This window comes from Ambystoma mexicanum, chromosome 12 (assembly GCF_040938575.1).
Source record: "Ambystoma mexicanum isolate Mex_15411 chromosome 12, UKY_AmexF1_1, whole genome shotgun sequence".
NCBI lineage: Eukaryota > Metazoa > Chordata > Amphibia > Caudata > Ambystomatidae > Ambystoma > Ambystoma mexicanum.
The window spans coordinates 871,948,044-871,967,713 of record NC_090936.1 but is presented as its reverse complement, the minus strand read 5'-3'; the positions used below and the strand labels follow the sequence as shown (position 1 = coordinate 871,967,713).

The 19,670-nt window shown below is 49.7% G+C and overlaps 1 protein-coding gene across 1 annotated transcript in view; it reads right to left on the bottom strand.

Moving 5' to 3' along the window:
- Positions 1-19,670, bottom strand: part of LTA4H (leukotriene A4 hydrolase) — a 590,002-nt gene that overhangs the window by 197,658 nt on the left and 372,674 nt on the right. Inside the window, exons 10-11 of the mRNA XM_069629348.1 lie at positions 2,461-2,531; positions 326-437 (exon numbers count right to left, since the gene is read on the bottom strand). Coding sequence (XP_069485449.1) covers positions 326-437; positions 2,461-2,531 — 183 coding nt within the window. The remainder of the gene's footprint in view (positions 1-325; positions 438-2,460; positions 2,532-19,670) is intronic.

Below are 19,670 nucleotides of genomic sequence, written 5' to 3'. Positions count from 1 at the left end.
GACTGCCCATGTGCGGCTCAGAAACTAGATCTATACTTATGAATGTGAGGAAAGCTTTGTAATAAGTATTTCACCTACTTGCAGGCCTAAGGACATCTGGGCACCTTTACGGAGATACTTGGCAGAGAAGTGACAAAGGGAGCGAGGAGGATGGGTAGCTAAGCATTATATGTCCATATATGCAATGACAAACAATCTACCACTTTCCATATATTGCCTCTTGCATACTATATTGAGTTGAATATTGATGTTGTTAACATGTAACCGTCAGTTGAAAAATAAAAACAAAATAAGAACATTTGTAAATCGAGCACCAGATGCTTACTGAATTTTGAAGTTCCTTCCAGCCTCCCAGAGCTTGGAAATGTCTAAACTGCTCACTGAATAGTCTACCACCGATCCTTCGCTCCAGGTAAACTGTGTGACCTTCATTTAACCTAGGAAGGGAAAAAATATTTGAATTTTATTAATGAGCGGTTAGTGAAAAAGCAAGAAAGCTACATTGCGAGAGCTTAAATGGCCATCACCCACAAACTAAAGCATTCATTCTAGGAAGTAGTCTTTTGCTTAAGCAAGTCAAAGCCACAGACCAATCATTCCAATTTAATTAGTTGAAGTAAACTGCATACGCGTTTTAGTATAAATAGCTCTACCTTTTTGTCAGTGAGAAATAAGTTACACAGAAAATCTTATTACCACAAACCCATCGCCTCACAATCAAACAAAACTGGAAAACTATTTCCACTAACTATATAGGAGGTACACAGATTTTCCATTACTGAATTTGTGATGACAAAGGAAAACACTTTAAATCACCACTCTTTTGTCCTAAGCATCCCCTACTGCCAAGGTTTGCATTTTGTGCCTTACCATTAAACACACATGGCTTATAACTCAATGAGGGCGACACACTGAGACAAACAATGGTAGGTTGTTGTTAATATAGGTGATCTAGGACTAAGAGTTCCAGAGTTAGCAGTGTGGAAATGATGTGAATAAACCGCCGCACAAGCCAGCTGGGCTTAGACAAATAGGTAATCAAATAAAGACTGGCCAGCATGGATATCTACTGTAGAGCTTGTATTCAAAGAATTAAACATGTATAGGAATGTGACATAGACCAAATGATTAGTTTATCAGAATTAGCAAAGTGAGCAACCCCTACCCCTAACAAGGTTGGCTCTTCAGATGAAGTAAAGATATGTATTGTGTATATTTTCTAAGCGGTATAGCAATTTCACAGCCTTGGATGAGCGAGTGCAGGGGAACTGCAGAGAAATACCCATTTTATGTATGGATAGGATTTATAAAGCACACAACTAGCTGGGATGCACAGAGTGCTGTAAACAGGGGGCACACAAAGGGATGCAGGGATAACAGGCCGCTCGTAAATTAAGAGGGGAATTAGGGCAGGGTGGTTATCTGTATGGAGAGAAGTAGGGCTGAGTGGTGCAATCAGCGATAGGTGAGAAGTTAATTGAAGAGTAGGCTCTTCAGGTCCTTCCTGAAGCTAAAATTGGAGGGGGCCCATCTAATCTGTACTGGTAACTTGTTCCAGAGACTGGGTGCGTAGAAGGACAAGGCTGGGTTCCTACATAGTTACCGCCTCTTGCAGGCCTTTGTTTCCAGTCTGGCGTTATTGTGGCTTCTGGTGGTTGCAGACCTCAGGAGATGAAGTGTATCTCGGCCAGGTAGAATGGCTTTTGGAGTCAACTTCTTTGAAGGTGATGCAGGCTGTCTTGAACATTGCTATTAGCATGAATAACTCGTTGAACTATTTCTAACCCATTAACAGATCAGACGACTCGGACCAACTTGTCAAAACAAAATGTTTCTCCAGCCAGTGAGATAAAGCACTTGGGTGGAAGAACTGTTCACACACAAGGATCCACCCTTTGGAACACCATCCTCTTATTCTTTTGCCTGCAAATTGATGTCAGCAAGTATTACAAGGTGAACAAATGTTTTCCTCCAAAAAGCCTATGGTATCTACCAGTTAATATCGGCTGCCGTTCTTGCCTTTCAGTGTTCCACCTCCCTAATGTGACCTCTTGAAGCCCAACCTATTTGTCAAAAGCACCCCAAATGTGCCAAATAGTGGTATGGGTCTATGAAAAAATAATAAAATAGAAAAATAAATTGACTTTGTACTGAACATCTCCCTCGACTAACTACCTTACCGAAGACCTTAACCAAGCAGTGATTATGATGGGCATGCTTCTCCACAAAGGACACTTAATTTCAGCAATCACTAGTTGGTAGAAACTCACAAAAAAAGGTTTAAGAAAAAGTATGTTTAAGGAAGCTGTTAAACGTTTATACTAAAACATAATGAACTTGTATACTCAGGACCAAGCCAAGTGATATTTTGTACAATACATTTTTTAAATCAATGCGATAATGCCAGAGTTGCCAAATACCTTTAAAGTATGCCTGCCTAGTAAGAGAAAAACAACATACCAAAAGTGTTCCCAGGTTTTGTTTGTAACCAGATTTCCTGTCCAGCTATGTGAGATTTCATGTGCGATTACCTAGAGAATCAATCACAAAGACATTCATTTAAATCCAACCACAAAGCCATTCATTTAAAGACCAACTACATGCTTTTTAGACAGAAATAAATTGATGTCCATTGGTCATAAGTGTACTTTTACTTTGCTTATGAAAAAGATCAAGAGATGCACAACGTTCATGCAACTAATGAATGCCCTTTTCCCTAGAACATCTGCATACTTTATGTAGATTGGAAAGCATTGTGCTTTTTGGAAATATACAATTATTAGAATATATCATGGATAGGATATAACATGGAAAGCTGAAGATATTTAATTAATGAACACTCACTGAAAAGGGGTGTGCCATGCACGTCAGAGGCAGGTAAAGCAGGACCAGGAGGCCCCAAGGCCAAGTGATGCCTCCCGTTCTGTGATGGGATCCGTTGAGGCGGCAGAGTGGACCGCCAGTGGCTCTTCCCTCCCCAACCTATTGTGTATAGGGACCTTACTGAGGGTTCCAGGTCAAAGGGATAATGTAACCTCTGGCTTGAATAATGTTACCAACTCGGGAAAGTAATTAAAGGGTTTTATATTTGATTTATCAGACTGCACAGTGGTTTGACTAAAGGAAATTTGTAACTACTCCCTCAAACTCCTGTGGGCCCCCTCCACCTAGGCCAAGACGTCCCTATTTCCCCTAGTGATGCAATGCAAATACTGATCAGTAAGCCCTACTGTCCAATATAGCCTATCATATTGGTAAGGGAGTAAGTATCTATTTTACTCCCCCTGCAACTGTCTAATGGTTCCCTAATCGTCTGTTGCAGTGCAATGGGATTTTTTTGAAGGTTCTCCCCCTCTCCCTCTCTCTCTCCTCCTCCTTCTCCTCCTCCTCCCTCGCTCTGCTCACCCCCTATAAGGTCTCTTATGTTCTCCCCCTACTCCGTCCCCACCTCTGATCTTCCTAGTTCTTCCTCCCCTCTCTCCTACTCCCTCCTGTTCACATCTCTAGCTCTCCATGTCTCTCTCTCTCTCTGTCTCTGTCTCCCTCCCTCCCTCTCTCTCTCTCTCTCTCTCCTCTGCCTCTTTCCCTCCACTTATCCCTTCTTCTACCACTCTCTCCCATCGCCACTGTCCCTTCGATGTCTTACACTTCCTCTGCTCCTACTATTCTTTCATATCTACCACTTCTACCCTCTTCAATCTCTGGGAGTGGCTCCTGGCCTCCCTGAAACAATGTGGACTGGGTGAATTCTTCATCAGCTGGATTAAAATCCTATTTAGGTCTCTGGTGGCCAGGGTTAAAACTGGGAGAATGATGTCCCCACTGTGGGACATAAAGAGGGGCACCAGACAAGGATGCCCCCTAACCCCAATGCTATACATCCTGGGATTGGAGCCATTGGCAATATACATCCGGAAACAATTTTTCTACGCAAGCATAAACATTGGGGGGTCATACCACGTGATCTCACTGTACGCGGATGACATTTTGCTCTACCTAAGAGACCCACACCTTAATTTACCCACTATCCTGGAAGTACTAAAAAAACTTCACAAATGTATCAGGGATCTCCTTCAAACCGGAGAAGTCATGCATATTCCCACTTGCGGGACTGGCTGGGACCAGAGGGGCAGATCTTCCAGAGGTCGGAATAAAATGGGAACCACACACCTTTAGATACCTGGGTATTAATATTTGGCATACGCCCGAACAGACACATGGGGGAACACCCTATTGGCTCAAGCGCTCTACCAAGTTCGGGTCCAGGCTCCCACTGTCGATGATGGGCCGAGTGGCCATCACCAAAAGGATAATGCTACCGCGGCTTTCTGTACTTTTTCCAAAATCTCCATCACTATATACCGGCCTCCTTCTTCCGGCTACTAAATACATTACTGAGGGACCTGCTGTGGGGAAACACCAGACATAGGCTAACCCTAGACACGCTGACGCTACCATATAGGGCAGGGGGGGGAGACCAGCTCCCATACCTAGAAAGATATTTCCTGGCCGCTCAGCTCAACTTCGTGACTAAATGGCTCGCAGATGAATCCACTTCAGAGACTGACCTCCTTGGTCAGTTGATAGGCCCGATACACCTGAAAGAAATTCTCTGGGTCCGTTGGAAACACTCAGAAAAGGTTCCCCTTCTCGTCCAACTAGGCCGCAGAGTGTGGGACAGGACTCTCAAGCTACTGAAGATCGTGAATCCATACTCTCCAGAAACACCAATGAGCACGGACGTCTGCTCCAATAGGGGGGAACTGGCGCTCACGAGATTATGGGAGGACATGGCATCTATACCTGGGGAGATGTGTACGAGGAAAATGCCTTCAGAGGGTTTGAATCCATGGTAATGAACAAAGGACTACCGAAGGGCCAATACCTACGGTACCAAAAAATCAGAAGTGGCAAAACTGAAATGGAGCGAATGGCCGGAGGAACCTGAAGCAAACCCAACCCTAACCCTAATTCACAACCTGGGAGATGGTTGGAAACCAACCTGCAGGATATACGCCCAACTCACGGACAGACCCAACCCCAAAAGTGACACCCTAAAGAGCTCATGGAAAACAGACCTAGGAGCAAGCCTAACCGAAAAGGAATGGGAAAGAACCCTAAAATATCCGAGAGAAGTGTCAAGAAACGCGAGATTCCGACTAATCCAACTAAATGTCCTACACAGAAAATACCTGACCCTCAGCAGAAACGCCAAATTCAACAGGTCCACGACTCCACTTTGCCCCTGATGCAGCTCAGACGTGGCAGGAATGACACACATGTTCTGGAGTTGCTCCAAGATACAACACTTCTGGGCCAAAATCGAACAAGCCTGCAGAAGAACGGGCTTGACCCAACATGAACGTACACCGCAGAAATGCCTGCTATGAGCCTACCCACGAATAAACAAGATCAGACACATTGTAAAATTCATGGACATGGCCTGTGTGTTGGCTAAAAGAGCTATTGCAATGGCATGGAAAACTCTGAAGGGCCCCCAATACACCAAATGGCACAAAGAGATGGAACACTGGTCGGAGGTGGAAACGAGAATCTGGGGAGAGGGAGTAGCCAAGACTGGGGACGACCCGAGCATGACTTACGAGGCCTGGAAATCCCTGATATGGGACGTTTCACCCGTCTGATGACAAACCCCCGTGAGAAACAAAAACTGGCTGTCAGGACTTTGACATACGATTGGAACTAATCCTCAGCGACGAACTTGCCTACCTCCAATTAGCAGTCCCATCACCCCCTCGATAATGACCCCCTACTCCTACCCCGCCCCCGGGATGATACGAACACCCTAAAAAGAGCTGGAATATGGCTAAAAGCAACGAAGACCACTGTTGTTTGTTTTAAGTTATGTTATTAGCTACATTGTTTCATTATTGGTAAATGCTAATTGTTAACTGTCACCACATCAATGTATTTTGAAATGCCAATAATAACATTTTAAAATAAATTCAATCTCAAGTCTTCTTACACTCCTCTTTCGCTACATTCCCTGTCCTACTATTTTCTCCCATCTCTAACCTCCCCCTCTACACCTATCTCTTCCACTCACACTTCCTCTTTTCCTTTCACTCCCTCCTCTCTCTGCCAATCTCCACTCCCACTAACCATTCTCACTATTTCCTATTTGCCACAATCTCTTCTTTTAGTCACTCTAAAATACATGCCCAAAACCACACATTTCACACCGTGTACCACTCTCTCCCACCACCTGACCTGCATTTGCCTTCAACAGCTCAATAGACATCTTGGCACTCCACCTTTCGCCTACATCCTGATATAGCGGTGCACCAACACACCTCTTGACCTCACTCCAATACCTTTCTCAGTCTGCCACTTGTAAACTTTTCATACCCGTCTCCTCTTGTGTCTGCGGTACGTCCCTTTTCCCATTGGCTCCCTGCTTCACCCCAAGATTTTCCCCGGGGACTGGCAATCACAACAAACTGGTTTAAAACCCTGTAACCCCTCCCCCACCCCCTCACGCATCTTTTTCGTTCATTTTCATTCATGCAATCTCAGTAGTACGGTCAAGTTGTTGCTTGCCGGTTATCTCGCTTTCCTTCTTCATCGCAATTCTCCAATCCGTGCCGGTAAGTTTGGAGTTACTGTAATATTAAAGAAGCTTCTTGGTAGTGGTCTCTTTCTCTGTTAGTCTTGGTTGCCACTGTCGTGGATTCTGGATCTTGCCGTCCCGCTAATGGAAAAAGACAATTCTGGCCACAAAGGAGGCTGGTAGGCATTGGGTGATTGACAGTGGACCCACCTAAACCAACAGGGCACACTCAGAGTGGTCAAGGACTGCATCCCCTCATCCCTCCTCTGGGTTAAGATCGGCATTGACATAAGCTCTAGTAGGCCACCTGCCGCAAGTCGGATGGGGACCCTGTTCCCCGCTGACAGGGTGAAGATCCTGACACTGTCACAGTAACTAGATGAGGGTGTCCTGAGGGACCATGGGTAGTTCAGGGCCCATAGCAGTATACACCTTTGTTTATGACACTACATAAGATGCAAGTGGGAGGCTTGTGTGTTAGCTCGTAATATGTAAAGATTACGGAGTAGGCAAGCGGATAACAACCCCCACCCCCCCCTTGCGCATCCATTTCATTGCTTGCTGCCAGCAGGGGAACAGCGAAAGGATCTTGCATGCCATGCAAGCAAAGTAAAAGAGGGTCAACTGAAAGGCACAGGGAACTCTGTATCTGGGCTGCCATAACTGCGCTGTGGAACTCCAAAATGGGAGAGGCTGCCTTAGGTCCATGGCCTGCACACTTCCTGCAAATCATGTAATTAGCAAATATGAGGGAAAGGAGCTGTCCTCCTGAGTAAGATGAAGGAGGAAGGGGGATTGCATATAGATGGAGGAAGTGAGACTCAGAAGCCCCGACAAATCCAGAAACCTGTGAATCAAGATATAACAGTGCAACCAACTGCATGGGTAATTGAGACAAACAAAATGAGCAAGAGAGTATAAAAGGAGTCAGAAGGAAGAGGGCAGATAGTGTGTGAATTAGGACTAAGAATACCATATTTTCATCAAGTAAATCCCAGTCACCTCTAGTCTGTGGTTCACTCTGTGAGAAAGACACATCAACGGTTTTGGGGGTGGGGCAGGTTACGCTGCCGAGCAACATCCATATTCAGCACTAATTTCATAACATACAGCATCAACGCATATGCTTCCAGGTGATCACTTCATTGCATGTTGTATTTTCACCAAATACTTTTTGGGAAATATTTGCAGGCCCTAAAATCTACCTGAAACTCATTCATCTCTCAATGGCCTAGACAATCCTCTTTATAAAATGTCAGCCGAATCAAAAAACATTTTTGTACAAAATGAGAAAATAATTTGCACAGAGGAGCTGAATGTAGTTCATTGTGGTGCTGAAGAAGATTTGGAATGTGGAAGACTGGGGGAAGTGCATTAGGTATGGATGAGTTCTACAGAAGGGAAGGTAAAACCTCATGAAATTGCCTCTCCCTTTGACTCTGAACTCCAGTGTTGCTTAGGAGCAGGGCCCTTTGGTTTAGTCTGAGTGCTGGTGCTAAGACTAACAAATGGGACAGGAACTTATCTTCATGATGTTAGGGGGCGATGGGACACCAGCTGTAGTGCACCTACTTTAAAAGTCAGCTCCCGCTGCCACTACACTTCCTGCAACCATAGTAACTCCACTTGGAGTGGAAGGAAATAGGTTTTACTTCCATTTCCCAGATGTGCTCCCAACATCTGCTGATTTGTCACCCTGAAAGTGTTCATTGCTTACAGCAACAATCTGGGGCACTTTCTGGAGTGTGGGGTAGACAGAAAAAGGGAATTGAAATCTGGGCAAATGGTAACCTTAGGTTAGGATGAGGATTTTGAGAGCTAAGTAAGGTGACGAGTTAACCAAGAGAAGCAAAAGAAAAGGGCCCTGTACAGGGCCCTGGGCCCTGTAGCAATGCCTTTAGAAAGAATGTTGCAAAGAGACCTACTTGGGGCTACTTGGGGTTAGGATGAGGATTTTGAGAGCTAAGTAAGGTGATGAGTTAACCAAGAGAAGCAAAAGAAAAGGGCCCTGTACAGGGCCCTGGGCCCTGTAGCAATGCCTTTAGAAAGAATGTTGCAAAGAGACCTACTTGGGGCTGTAGCCCAGATACTGGCGAGAGCAGGGGGAACTTGAAGGAGAAAGGAAATGATTGCAAGCCTGCTGAATGCTACAACCCAGAGTCTGAATGAAGCCAAAGAGCCATAAGGAGAAATAGCAAAGGCAGAGCGTGTAGTAGTTATTATTATTATGGAATTTATTGAGCACGGACCTAGTTCGATAAGGATCCGAGCGCTTCACAGAGCTATACAACAGTACAGATGCATAATGGAGTGCTTTTCAGAGGTAACAACAGAACAGATATACAGCGGGGGGTGGAATACAGAGGATCACAGAGGAGGGGTACAGCTGCACCAGGTGGTTGGGATGAGAGGGGCGTGCATGGTCTAGCAAGACAGGTGGCATGAGGGGCAATGTGATGGCGTAGGTGTTGAGGCAAAGAGATTCCTTTGAAGAGGTGGGTCTTAAGTTCTTTTCTGAATTGAAGGAACGGGGCGGGGGTGCAAGTCTGATGCTGACGTGGAGGAGGTTCCATAGTTCCTTGGGGCGTAGGCAGAGAAGAACAAGTTACTTACACCTAGTAATTTCATTTGGATGTTCCTCCCACGTATTCCTCATCTTTAGATACATCGTTTTGCTGCTTCGGAAAACCTTTTTTCCAGTAGGGGGCACTGTGCGTCGAAGGGGTCGACTCGATGTCCCTCGAGGGCCTTTGTCTCGAAGACGACATCATCATTGGTACATATAGCACATGGAGCGCCCATTAGCTTCAGTTCTGTTTTTACGCCCTCATGCACAATTAACGGCATTAGTGTATAAAAAACATTATAAGACCTTGAAAGAGCATAAGGTGTAATGCACTAAAATTCTACTGCGGGGTGGCTTGGGAGAGATGAGGAATACGTGGGCGGAACATCAAATCGAAAGAACGTTACCAGTGGTAAGTAACTTTTTCTTCGAATGGATTGTGTCCTCCCACGTATTCCTCACCTTTAGATAAGCCTCCCAAAGCAGTGGTGGTTTTGGAGGCGGGGGTAAGAATTTTAGATGAAAATTTAAGAATTGGTATGGACAGCATATAATACTGTTTTACCAAATCCTCCTTCCTGACCCGATGATGAATACAGACAGTAATATTAAGTGTGAATGGAAGACCATGTGGCCACCGCACAAAAAGTGATCGGTGGAGGCCACCAAGAGGCGCACAGGCAATGGCTGCCTGACTGCGGTGTTCCCGCCGAGGCTGGGCCTATTTCGGGGATTGAGCCCCCCCCGAAGCCCCCTCGAGCGAACATAACATGAGGCAGGAGTGGCTAAACCCCCCGTGACACCCCCGCTTGAAGGAACGGGCTCCCAACTCCAAGCAGAACCGGAGTTCAGGGAGCGAAGGAGCGCGACTCCACAGATGCCGCGCTCGGCGGCTCCAGAGGTGGAGGAGGCCTCCGCACTGAGAAGGCTGCAGAGATGGTCCGTGCCCCCACCAGCCCCAGGGGTGAAAGGTGAGTGCTGGGGGAAAGACGCTCCCCGTAGGGGGACCAGCGGCGGCCCACCCGACCACAAACAGAGTGATCGGCCGCCCCTCCGGCCCGGCCCCGAGTCCCGCAGTGCGGCTGTGCGGGAAAAAAGGAAAACAATGTCGGGGGCTGGACCCCGCCGGAGGAGAGGCACACACAGAACCGGAGTTCAGGGAGCGGAGGTGCGCGATTCCACAGACGCCGCGCTCGGCGGCTCCAGAGGCGGAGGGGGCCTCTGCATTGAGAAGGCTGCAGAGACGGTCCGCCCCCCCCCCCGGTCCCAGGCGTGAAAGGCGAGTGCTGGGGGAGAGACGCTCCCTGGAGGGCGACCAGCGATGGCCCCCCCCATGCGACCCCAAACAGAAGGATCTGCCGTCCCTCCGCCAGGGCCCCGAGTCCCGCAGTGCGGCGGCGCGGGAAAAAGGAAGACAACGTCGGGGGCTGGACCCCAGCGGAGGAGGCCCAAGAGAGGAGCCCCACAACACCGCAGCACCTCGGGTGAGTGGCCGATCGGCCCCCTCCCACGGGGGCCGACACTACCGACGTTGCCACCTCACATGGGGCTACCCAGCACACAGGACTACCCCAGAGGCACACAAGGGGTGAGCGGCCTCGGCCAGGATCCCACCCAGATCCAAGATAGTACTCCGTGGACACGGCAGGGCGAGGTCCCGCTACGCAGCAGATGACCCCGGGGGGGGATAACCCTGGGGGGCGACAGCAACTCGACGGCCCAGGTGAGAGGGCCCCTGCCAGTAGCCGGTGGGGCGTGTGCCCGCCTGGGGGGACTATCCCATCCCTCTTGCAAGTTACGGCTTGATCCGGCAAACCCCACCCGAGCAACGCATATCGGCACGTCCCCGGGATAGCCTAACACACCCACAAGGGCCAACCAAATCGAAACAGACCGCGCAGCTGGGGATCAGTGCACCTTCACAGATTGAAGGAGGACCCCCCATGGGCTCTTTGCGAATTGGGGGGTGCTTTTGGCGTCCTCGACCTCAGCGGGCCCACGGCCCACCCTGAACCTGCAGGTGGCCAGCGACACTGGTGAGAGGCCCCCGTCCCCGGTTGGCGGGGAGAGTGCCCGCCTGGTGGGCTGCTTCACCCCTTGCAGGGGATAACCCGCTGCCCATAAACACCACTGGTGCGATGTCCGACGGCCCGACCCCGGGGCGACACGGGACCCCCCCAAACCGCAGCAGACCCCAGAGTGGGAAACCAGCAACACCCCATGAGCTGGAAGAAGACCCTACAAACGTTTCGCTTTCGAGAGACAGAGGTTGCTACCGAGGTCCCACCTCTCTCCGGAACCATGGCCCACCCAGAACCCGCTAGCCAACCTGCAATGACAATGGAAAGAGGCTTCGCCTCCATCCTCCTGGAGATTAGAGAAATGAGATTGGATATCGCCCAGAAGTTCGAGAAATTAGACCAAAGAGTAGACAAAATCGAGGACAGAGTCCTACAAGTGGAAAACTATCAATCGTCCTCTACATCCCTGGAGGTTCAACTCGGTACACGGCTCGCGGCTCTGGAAAAGAGGGACGAGGAGAGAGCCAGGATAATGGACGACTATGAAAATAGGGAGAGACGGAACAATCTAAGGTTCTTTGGGATTCCGGAAATGGAGGGCGAAACGGAGAGAGAGAGCTGACCAGAGTGGTGAGAGACATCATCACCCTCTTGTTCGCTGATGAAATGACAACGGAACTCATGTTCGATCGGGTGCACAGAGCCGGGGGAAGGTCGGGGAGCCCCAGAACGGTCCTGGCTCGCTTCTACTACTACACCGACAAGGCCAAAGTTCAGGAGGCTGCAAGGAAGGCAGGGGTGATAACTTATAACTGCCCCAAATCTCTATTTTTCAAGATCTCTCAGCTTACACTCTAGCTGAATCGGAAGGATGATAACAGTGACCCCATGAGAATCATCGGGTCTAAACAACAGGCAGACTATGGGGACACTTCGATTGCTGCAACTTCTCTATTTGCAAGTATAAAGGGGTCCGGGGGGGGGCCACAACCATGGGTGCAGTGTGACACTCCATCCTGGGCTCGGGGAACGTTCGCCCACGGGGCGGAGGGAGTAGCCCGGATCGTCCATGGTTCGAGCCCAGTCAACCGGGAGGGGGGAAACAGTTCAGGTTCCTCCTCAAGCAATACCCGAGCCGAGGTGCGCGGGAGTGGGGATGAGTTGGAGGGGGGGAGGGGCTCACATTAGTGTGCTTTGTTATCTACACCTGGCCGAAGGGAACCAGCTGGTGGTCCAGCCAAATATCCAGGAATGGAGGGACTACATGGCTGGACGCCTGGGAGGGGGGTGGGGGTTCGTACACGAGTTGGGGTCTTCGGGGTAGGGATCGAGTTGGGGGGCAAGTTGGGGAAATGTTTTAAAAGAGTTCAAGCAGGGAAACCTAGCAAGCAAGGAGGGAACGACCACGCGACACTGGTGACCAAGGGGGAAGGAGACAACGATTATGGCTGACGACCGACCAGCCCTGGGGGTTGGGACCCTGAACGTGCGAGGCCTCAACACCCCCACGAAAAGATCCCTAATTAGCAGAGAGTTTAGGAGGGCTAAGATGGACCTACTCTTCGTGCAGGAGACGCACTGGGCGAGGGGGAGGGAGCCCAAGATGCGTGGGGGCGGTATAGAGATGTTCTATGCATCCCACAAAGGAAAGAAAAGAGGGGTTGCTATCCTCCTGGCTAAAGGCTTGGGATTCGAGAAAGACTCCATCATCAGAGACCCTGAGGGTCGCTACCTCTTGGTAAGAGGCTCACTGCAGGGCGCACCCATAACCTTGGCTGCAATATATGCTCCAAACGAGGGCCAGGCCCAATTCTGGGAGGAAGTGGGGGAAAGGCTGAAAACTTTTGTCCAGGGCCCACTGATGGTGGGAGGTGACTTTAACATGGTCCTGGACCCATCCAGAGACAGACAGCGGGTGGGCACAATAAACCCTAGGCCCGCAGAAGAAACCGTGTCACGCAGCTTTCAGAGGGTGAATGAGGGTCTGGGCTCGGTGGACACGATGCCCACCCCCGGAACGGGTACTCCCTCTTTCTCGTATTATTCCTCCACTCACAAAGCCTTCTCCAGGATAGACCATATTCTTGTGGACGAGACACTACGTCCTTACACAGTAGGTTACAGTATAGACCCCGTACCCTGGTCGGACCACGATCTGGTCAGAGACACTTTGGCAGGGGACTGGAGTAGAGAACGGAGGGGACGTTGGAGATGTAACAACGCCATATTGAGAGACGAGGTACACGCCCAGGCTGTCCTGGAGGCCATTTCAGAGTTCTTCGAGCTCAACGATAATGGGGAGGTGGGCACGCACACCCTCTGGGACGCCTTTAAGGCTACCCTGAGAGGGGTACTCATCAAAATGGGTTCTCGACAGAAGAGGGAGAAGGAGACCCAGGAGAGAATTCTGAGGGAAAAGATTGCACGCCTCCAACCGGGGGGGGTCCCCAGTACAGACCTTGGACCGGGACCACGTGGCCACTCTGGAGGATTATAGGCTCCAATTAAAAGACCTGCTCCTCCACAAAACGGAGAGGAGCCTCCAAATGATCAGACAAAGATACTACGAGAAGGGGGACAGGGCGGATAGGATCCTTGCCTGGAAATTGAGGGCGGTCCAGAGAAGTAGGATGGTGAAGGAGGTGAGGGACAGTGGGGGAACACTAGGTTATGACACCCCCCCCACATAAGTGCAGCCTTTCGCCAGTATTACGAGTCGTTATACGCCTCGGAATATGATGGGGGTGATGCCCAGATCGAGGAGTTTCTCGACTCCATACAGATACCGTCCCTTCCCCGAGAGTTGGCCGAGGGGCTGGAGGGTCGGGGGACCGAGGAAGAGGTGGAGAAAGCGATTAGCGGGATGAAGGTGGGGACTTACCCGGGGGGAGATGGTTTTTTGGTTTATTTTTACAAGAGGTTTCGCTCATCCTTGTCCCCCTACCTGGCGAAGGTTTTCAACTCGGTCTTGGAGGGGGGATACTCTCCCCAACTCCATGATGGGAGCCATTATAGTGGTTCTACCCAAGGAAGGTAAGGACCCGAGGGAATGCTCATCTTACCGGCCAATATCCCTGCTTAACATTGATGTCAAAATTCTGGCCAAGGTGGTGGGTAGGCGGATGGAGGGGATAATGCAGAAGCTAGTCCACGGGGATCAGGTCGGTTTCATAAGGGGCAGACAAGGGTCGGATAACATCCGTAAAACAATAGACCTAATACATTTTGCCCAAAACTCGAATCTTGATGCATGCGTCCTGTCACTGGATTCGGAAAAAGCTTTCGATAGAGTTGAGTGGAGATATATGTCCCTCCTTCTCCAGCGAATGGGCTTCGGGACGCACATCTTGAGTTGGGTGGCCGCCCTCTATAGAGCCCCTACCGCACGGGTCCAGGTAAACGGCTTGCTGTCAGAATCCTTTCCTCTTACCCAGGGAACTAGACAGGACTGCCCTCTCTCCCCCCTGTTATATGTCCTCACAATGGAGGCTTTGGCCATAGCGGTCAGATCCCACCCAGACATTGGGGATATTAGAAGGGGGGAGGTGGAATTTATGCTCTCCCTGTTTGCCGATGACATCCTGGCATATCTGGTGGACCCGGCCTCTTCGATCCCTCCCCTTCTGTCCCTGGTCAGCTCCTTCGGGAGGTTCTCGGGCCTGAAGATTAACACGACTAAGTCCGTTCTCCTCAAAATGCGCCTGGTGGACCCGGTACTGGACCCCCTGCCCAGATTTCACGGGATAGCAGTTAGCAAGGACAACGTTAAATACCTAGGCGTCCTCCTCACTAGGGATTTATCGGAACTGGGTACCTCCAATTACGGGCCCATTCTATCTGAAATCAATTCTGACCTGAGGAGATGGGGAAAAATGATTCTCTCCTGGTATGGCCGGATGACGGCGGTAAAAATGAATATACTACCCCGGCTTTTGTATCTCTTCACGGCCCTCCCTACCCGGGTACCCGCCCAAACCTTCATAGACTTGCATAAAGGGGTCCGAGACTTCATTTGGCAGGGGAGAACCCTGAGGGTCGGTAGGGCAACCCTGACGCTTCCAAGGGAGGAGGGGGGTTTTGGTCTCCCAGACTTCCAGTTATACTACCACGCAGCACAACTACGGGTCCTGCTAGAACACATGAAGGAAGGCTTGCAAACATATTGGTCGTATTTGGAGGACATGGACGTCCACCCCCTCAAGGTCCGAGACCTCCTAGGGTCCCCTCGCAAGTTGATTCCGAAACACTTACTGTCCCACCCGACCCTAGGTGTTCTTTGGGAGATCTGGAGGGAGTGTCCTCGAACAGCTCATCTTTCATCTTGGCCGTCCCCTATGACCTCCTGGTGGGGCCCCTTCTGAAATTGGGCAGAAGAGGGTTCAGCCAATCCCAGTGATGGTCTGACGAGGGCTTGGAATGGGCAGGCCAACTGTTCAGAGAGGGCGAGTTCCTGCGTTATGAGGACCTCAGGGATGGGCTGGGAGGTGGGTCCCTCTCCATCTTCGAATACCTTCGTCTTAAGGGTATCCTCAGCAACCCCGCATGGGGCCCAAACCTTCGGAGACAATTGACTCCCTTCGAGAAACTCCTCCACTCAGCAACTTCCAGAAAGGGCGCGGTTTCCTGTATGTACACAGTCCTCAACACCCATAACCTTCAGGCTAGGAGAGGTTTTCGTGGGTTTTGGAATGATCTGGCGGGGGAAGAGATATCTGACGATGCCTGGGCTCGCATCTTTAGGATATCGTTTCATGGCAATCTTTTTACTTCATACATGGAACATAATTTCAAAGTCCTGCAGGGGTGGCACAGAGACCCGAAAAAACTCTCGAAAATGTTCACAGGGGTATCACCAGACTGCCCGAGGGGCTGTGGCCAGGCAGGGACCAGAGGGCACATGTGGTAGCTATGCCCGAAAGTGCAGTCCTACTGGGAATCCGTGAAGGATTGGATAGCGGAGGTAGCGGAGGACTCTCTTCCTCTCAACCCGCTGGCCATGCTGCTGGGCCTCCCTCCGGAGGAGGCGGAACTGTACCGGTACCCAAGGATGGTGGAAACTATGTTAAGGGCGGGCAGAGTGGCCCTGGCCCAGAAGTGGAAGAGCCCGGAAACGCCTTCCAAAGACGAAAGGATGAAAAAACTCAAGAATATGTTCTTGATGGACAAATTGACTGCCCTGGTGAACAATGACTCTTGTTCGTTTCTCGCAGACTGGTATGGGGTCCAGCAGACATGGGGATGGGACGTCCATTAGTGTCGGGACAGCAGATGTTTCCATGCCCCTTGTGGAATGGGCCCTGAGGCCTTCTGGGGGGATCTTTCTCAGCCAATCTGTAGCATTCCATAATGCCCAATATGATCCATCTAGACAATGTTTGTTTTGTAACAGATAGTCTCAACTTGTGACCCATGTATCCAACAAAAAGTTGGTCATCCTGACGTAACTTAGCAATCCTGGAAATGTAAAAGCTAAGTAAAAGCTAAGTGCTTGTCTTGGATCAAGCCTATGCAGTCTCTCCTCATCCTTGCTAGAGTGTGGAGGCGGAAACAAAGAGGGTAACTCAATTTTCTGGGATAAATGAAAATCTGATACAATTTGGTAGAAAAGTTGGTTTGACTTTAAGACCTACCTTGTCCTTGGAGGGCCTGTAGTTAGCTCACCCTTCAGGCTGGTGTTAGTGCAACTAATAAGATGGTTTTAAAGGTCAACAGCCTTAAAGGATACGAATGAAGTGGCCCGAAAGGAGCGCACATAAGGAATTTTACTACAAGATTGAGCTCCCAAATCGGAACTTGAAACGGAGACGGAGGGAACACGTTAGTGAGTCCCTTTAGGAATTGTACGATTAATGGCATCTTGAAGTAGGATACTGCTTCCGACGTGTGCTTGAAGATTGAAAGCGCCACCAAGTATCCTTTAATTGTCCCAAATCTGGAGAGCCAGATTTGACAAATGTAACAAAAAAGAGAATACCATAGGTGTACTACTTTGAAAAGGGTCTACATAGTTTTCCCTGCACCAGCTACAGAATTTCTTCCAATGGCAGCAGCACAAGGATTTAGTTGCTGGCCTTCTGGCTGAATGCAATGTCTCCATTACGTCATCTGGGAGGTCCCAATCCTTAGATCTCAACCTCTCAAACCATGCGTGAAGGTTGAATGGCTTGACCTCTGGATGGAGAGCCCGACCCTTCTCTTGCGAGAGAAGGTCATCTCCTTGTGGAAGATGTATTGGAGGGCAGATGGACATGTGTAGAAGGTCCGGGTAGCATGTCCTCCTAGCCCAATCGGGAGAATTTAGGATCATGGGTTTCCCGAACTTTCTCAACCTCCTGACGGGGACTGCATACAGGAGTGGAAACTCCCAGTCCACTATGAACAAGTCCCCTAGAACTCCTCTTGGGGGAAATTCCCTGGAGCCAAACAGTTTGCATTCCCTGTTGACACTGGTCGCGAAAAGATCTACTTGATGGGTTCCCCAAATGGTGAAGATCTATTAAAGGACTTCCTGAGCTAGTTCCCACTCGTGGGAGACTATGTTCTGCCTGCTCAGAAAGTCTGCAGCTGTGTTCTCCTCTGCAGCTAGCTGAACTGTCGATAGGGAGATTCCTTCTTGAATTGCCCAGAACCAGAGCTGCATTGCCTCTGCACAGTGGTAGTGACCCTACACCTCGTCTCTTGTTGAAGTAGTACATGGCCACTGTGTTGTCTATCATTATCAGGATATTATTCCCCCGTAGGGAGGGCAGACAGGCCCTCAGCGCGAGTCTGATTGCCCTCAGCTCCAAAAGATTGATATGTAGTTTGGACTGTGATGGAGACCAACAAACGCTTACCTTCAGATTGTTGGCATGGGTTCCCCATCCAGTGAGGGAGGCATCCGTAACTATTATCTCCAGTCTCTGAGAAGGTATCATGTGGGACTTCTTGTAATTGAGGGAGAAGCCCAGTCTGTGGAGAGACTGGCAGGTTATAGGGAGATGTTCCAGGGCCTGCTCGGGAGAACGAGCCCTGATCAGCTATATCGTCCAGGTAGGGGTAGACGTGAATCCCCCCCCTCTCCTGAGACCCGCTGCCACCACCGCCATTAACTTGGTGAAAACCATTGGGGAGAGGTGAGCCCGAATGACAGAACTTGAACTGATAGTGAGAACTGCCAGTGGTGAACCTCAGGTACCTTCTGTGCTTTTGATGAATAGGCACATGAAAGTAAGCATCTTCAAGGTCAAATGACACCATCCAATCCTGAAGCTGGAGGGCCTGAAAGATCTGCGAAAGGGTGACCATCTTGAACTTGTCCTTCCTGAGGAACTTGTTCAAGCATCTCAAGTACAATGTGGGTCTTAATCCTCCGTCCTTAGGGATTAGAAAATGGGAAGAGTACCACCCTTTGTTCCTCTCACTCACAGGTACTGGCCTTATAGCACATTTCTCTAGCAGGCTCAACATTTCCTGCAAAAGGAACAGATCTGGAACTTTGAACGAGTGGCATCCCGGTGGATGATCCAGAGGACTTTTTTAGAAAGGGGAGGCAGTAACCCTGGGCTACTGTTTCCAATGCCCACGCATCTGAAGTAATACCCTGCCACTCTTGCAGATGTTGCAAGAGTCTGCCTCCCACCGGGGTTTTGTGGGTAAAGGCCTCAGAGAGGTTATGAGGCAGCTGAAGCAGTGGCTGATGGTAAGGTAGCCATTGCTTTGGTGGACTTGGCACCCCTCCCTCGTCCACCACGAGGGAATCCTCTTTGGCCCCTTTAACAAGCCAGTCCTCTCTCTCGTCCAACTGAGGAGTAGAAGCGAAAGGACCTACCCCTCCAAGATAATCCACTGGGGTGAGATAGCTGTGGCTGTGATAGTGGCGCCAATGAATTTGGCTGCCACCTTTGAGGTCTGCTGCCAAACAGTTGAGTGCTGTCAAATGGCATGTTGATGAGCCTCCTCAACCACTCAAACCTGCGGATCACAGTGCTCGTTGCCACGGCTCTACTGATGCTGTCAGCAGAGCCCAGTCATGATTGAAGAGACTCATACATAGCCTCCTTTCCATCTCTTACAATATTCAGGAAGCTGTCTCTTTCTTCCCCTTCAGGAATATGATCAGCCGCCATGGCTATACAGTCCCACAGGGTGAACGTACATTTGGCTAAAGCGCTTGTGGCATTTGCAGACTTAAGAGCCATGCTCCCGGCAGAAAACACTTACCTAGCCCAAGCATCAAAGCGCTCATCATCCCTGTCTGGCAGAATGATTGGATAAGCTGCTTGTTTAGAAGCAGATGTTGCCGCCTGAACCACCGGGCTCTCTGGCATATGATGTTTTGACAAATATTCAGGCTCAGCGCTGGAAGGTCTATATTTCTTGGTGAGGTTTTTAGCCATGTGTATGGGGAAACAGAGTAGCAAGGAAAACAGCAGTGTTGGGTCCCGATTGGCTGGGCCCAAGTGGTTTGGGTGTGCATGATTTAGGTAATGTGGGTAGGACCAACCATTTATAGGGTTGCTCTGCCATCTTT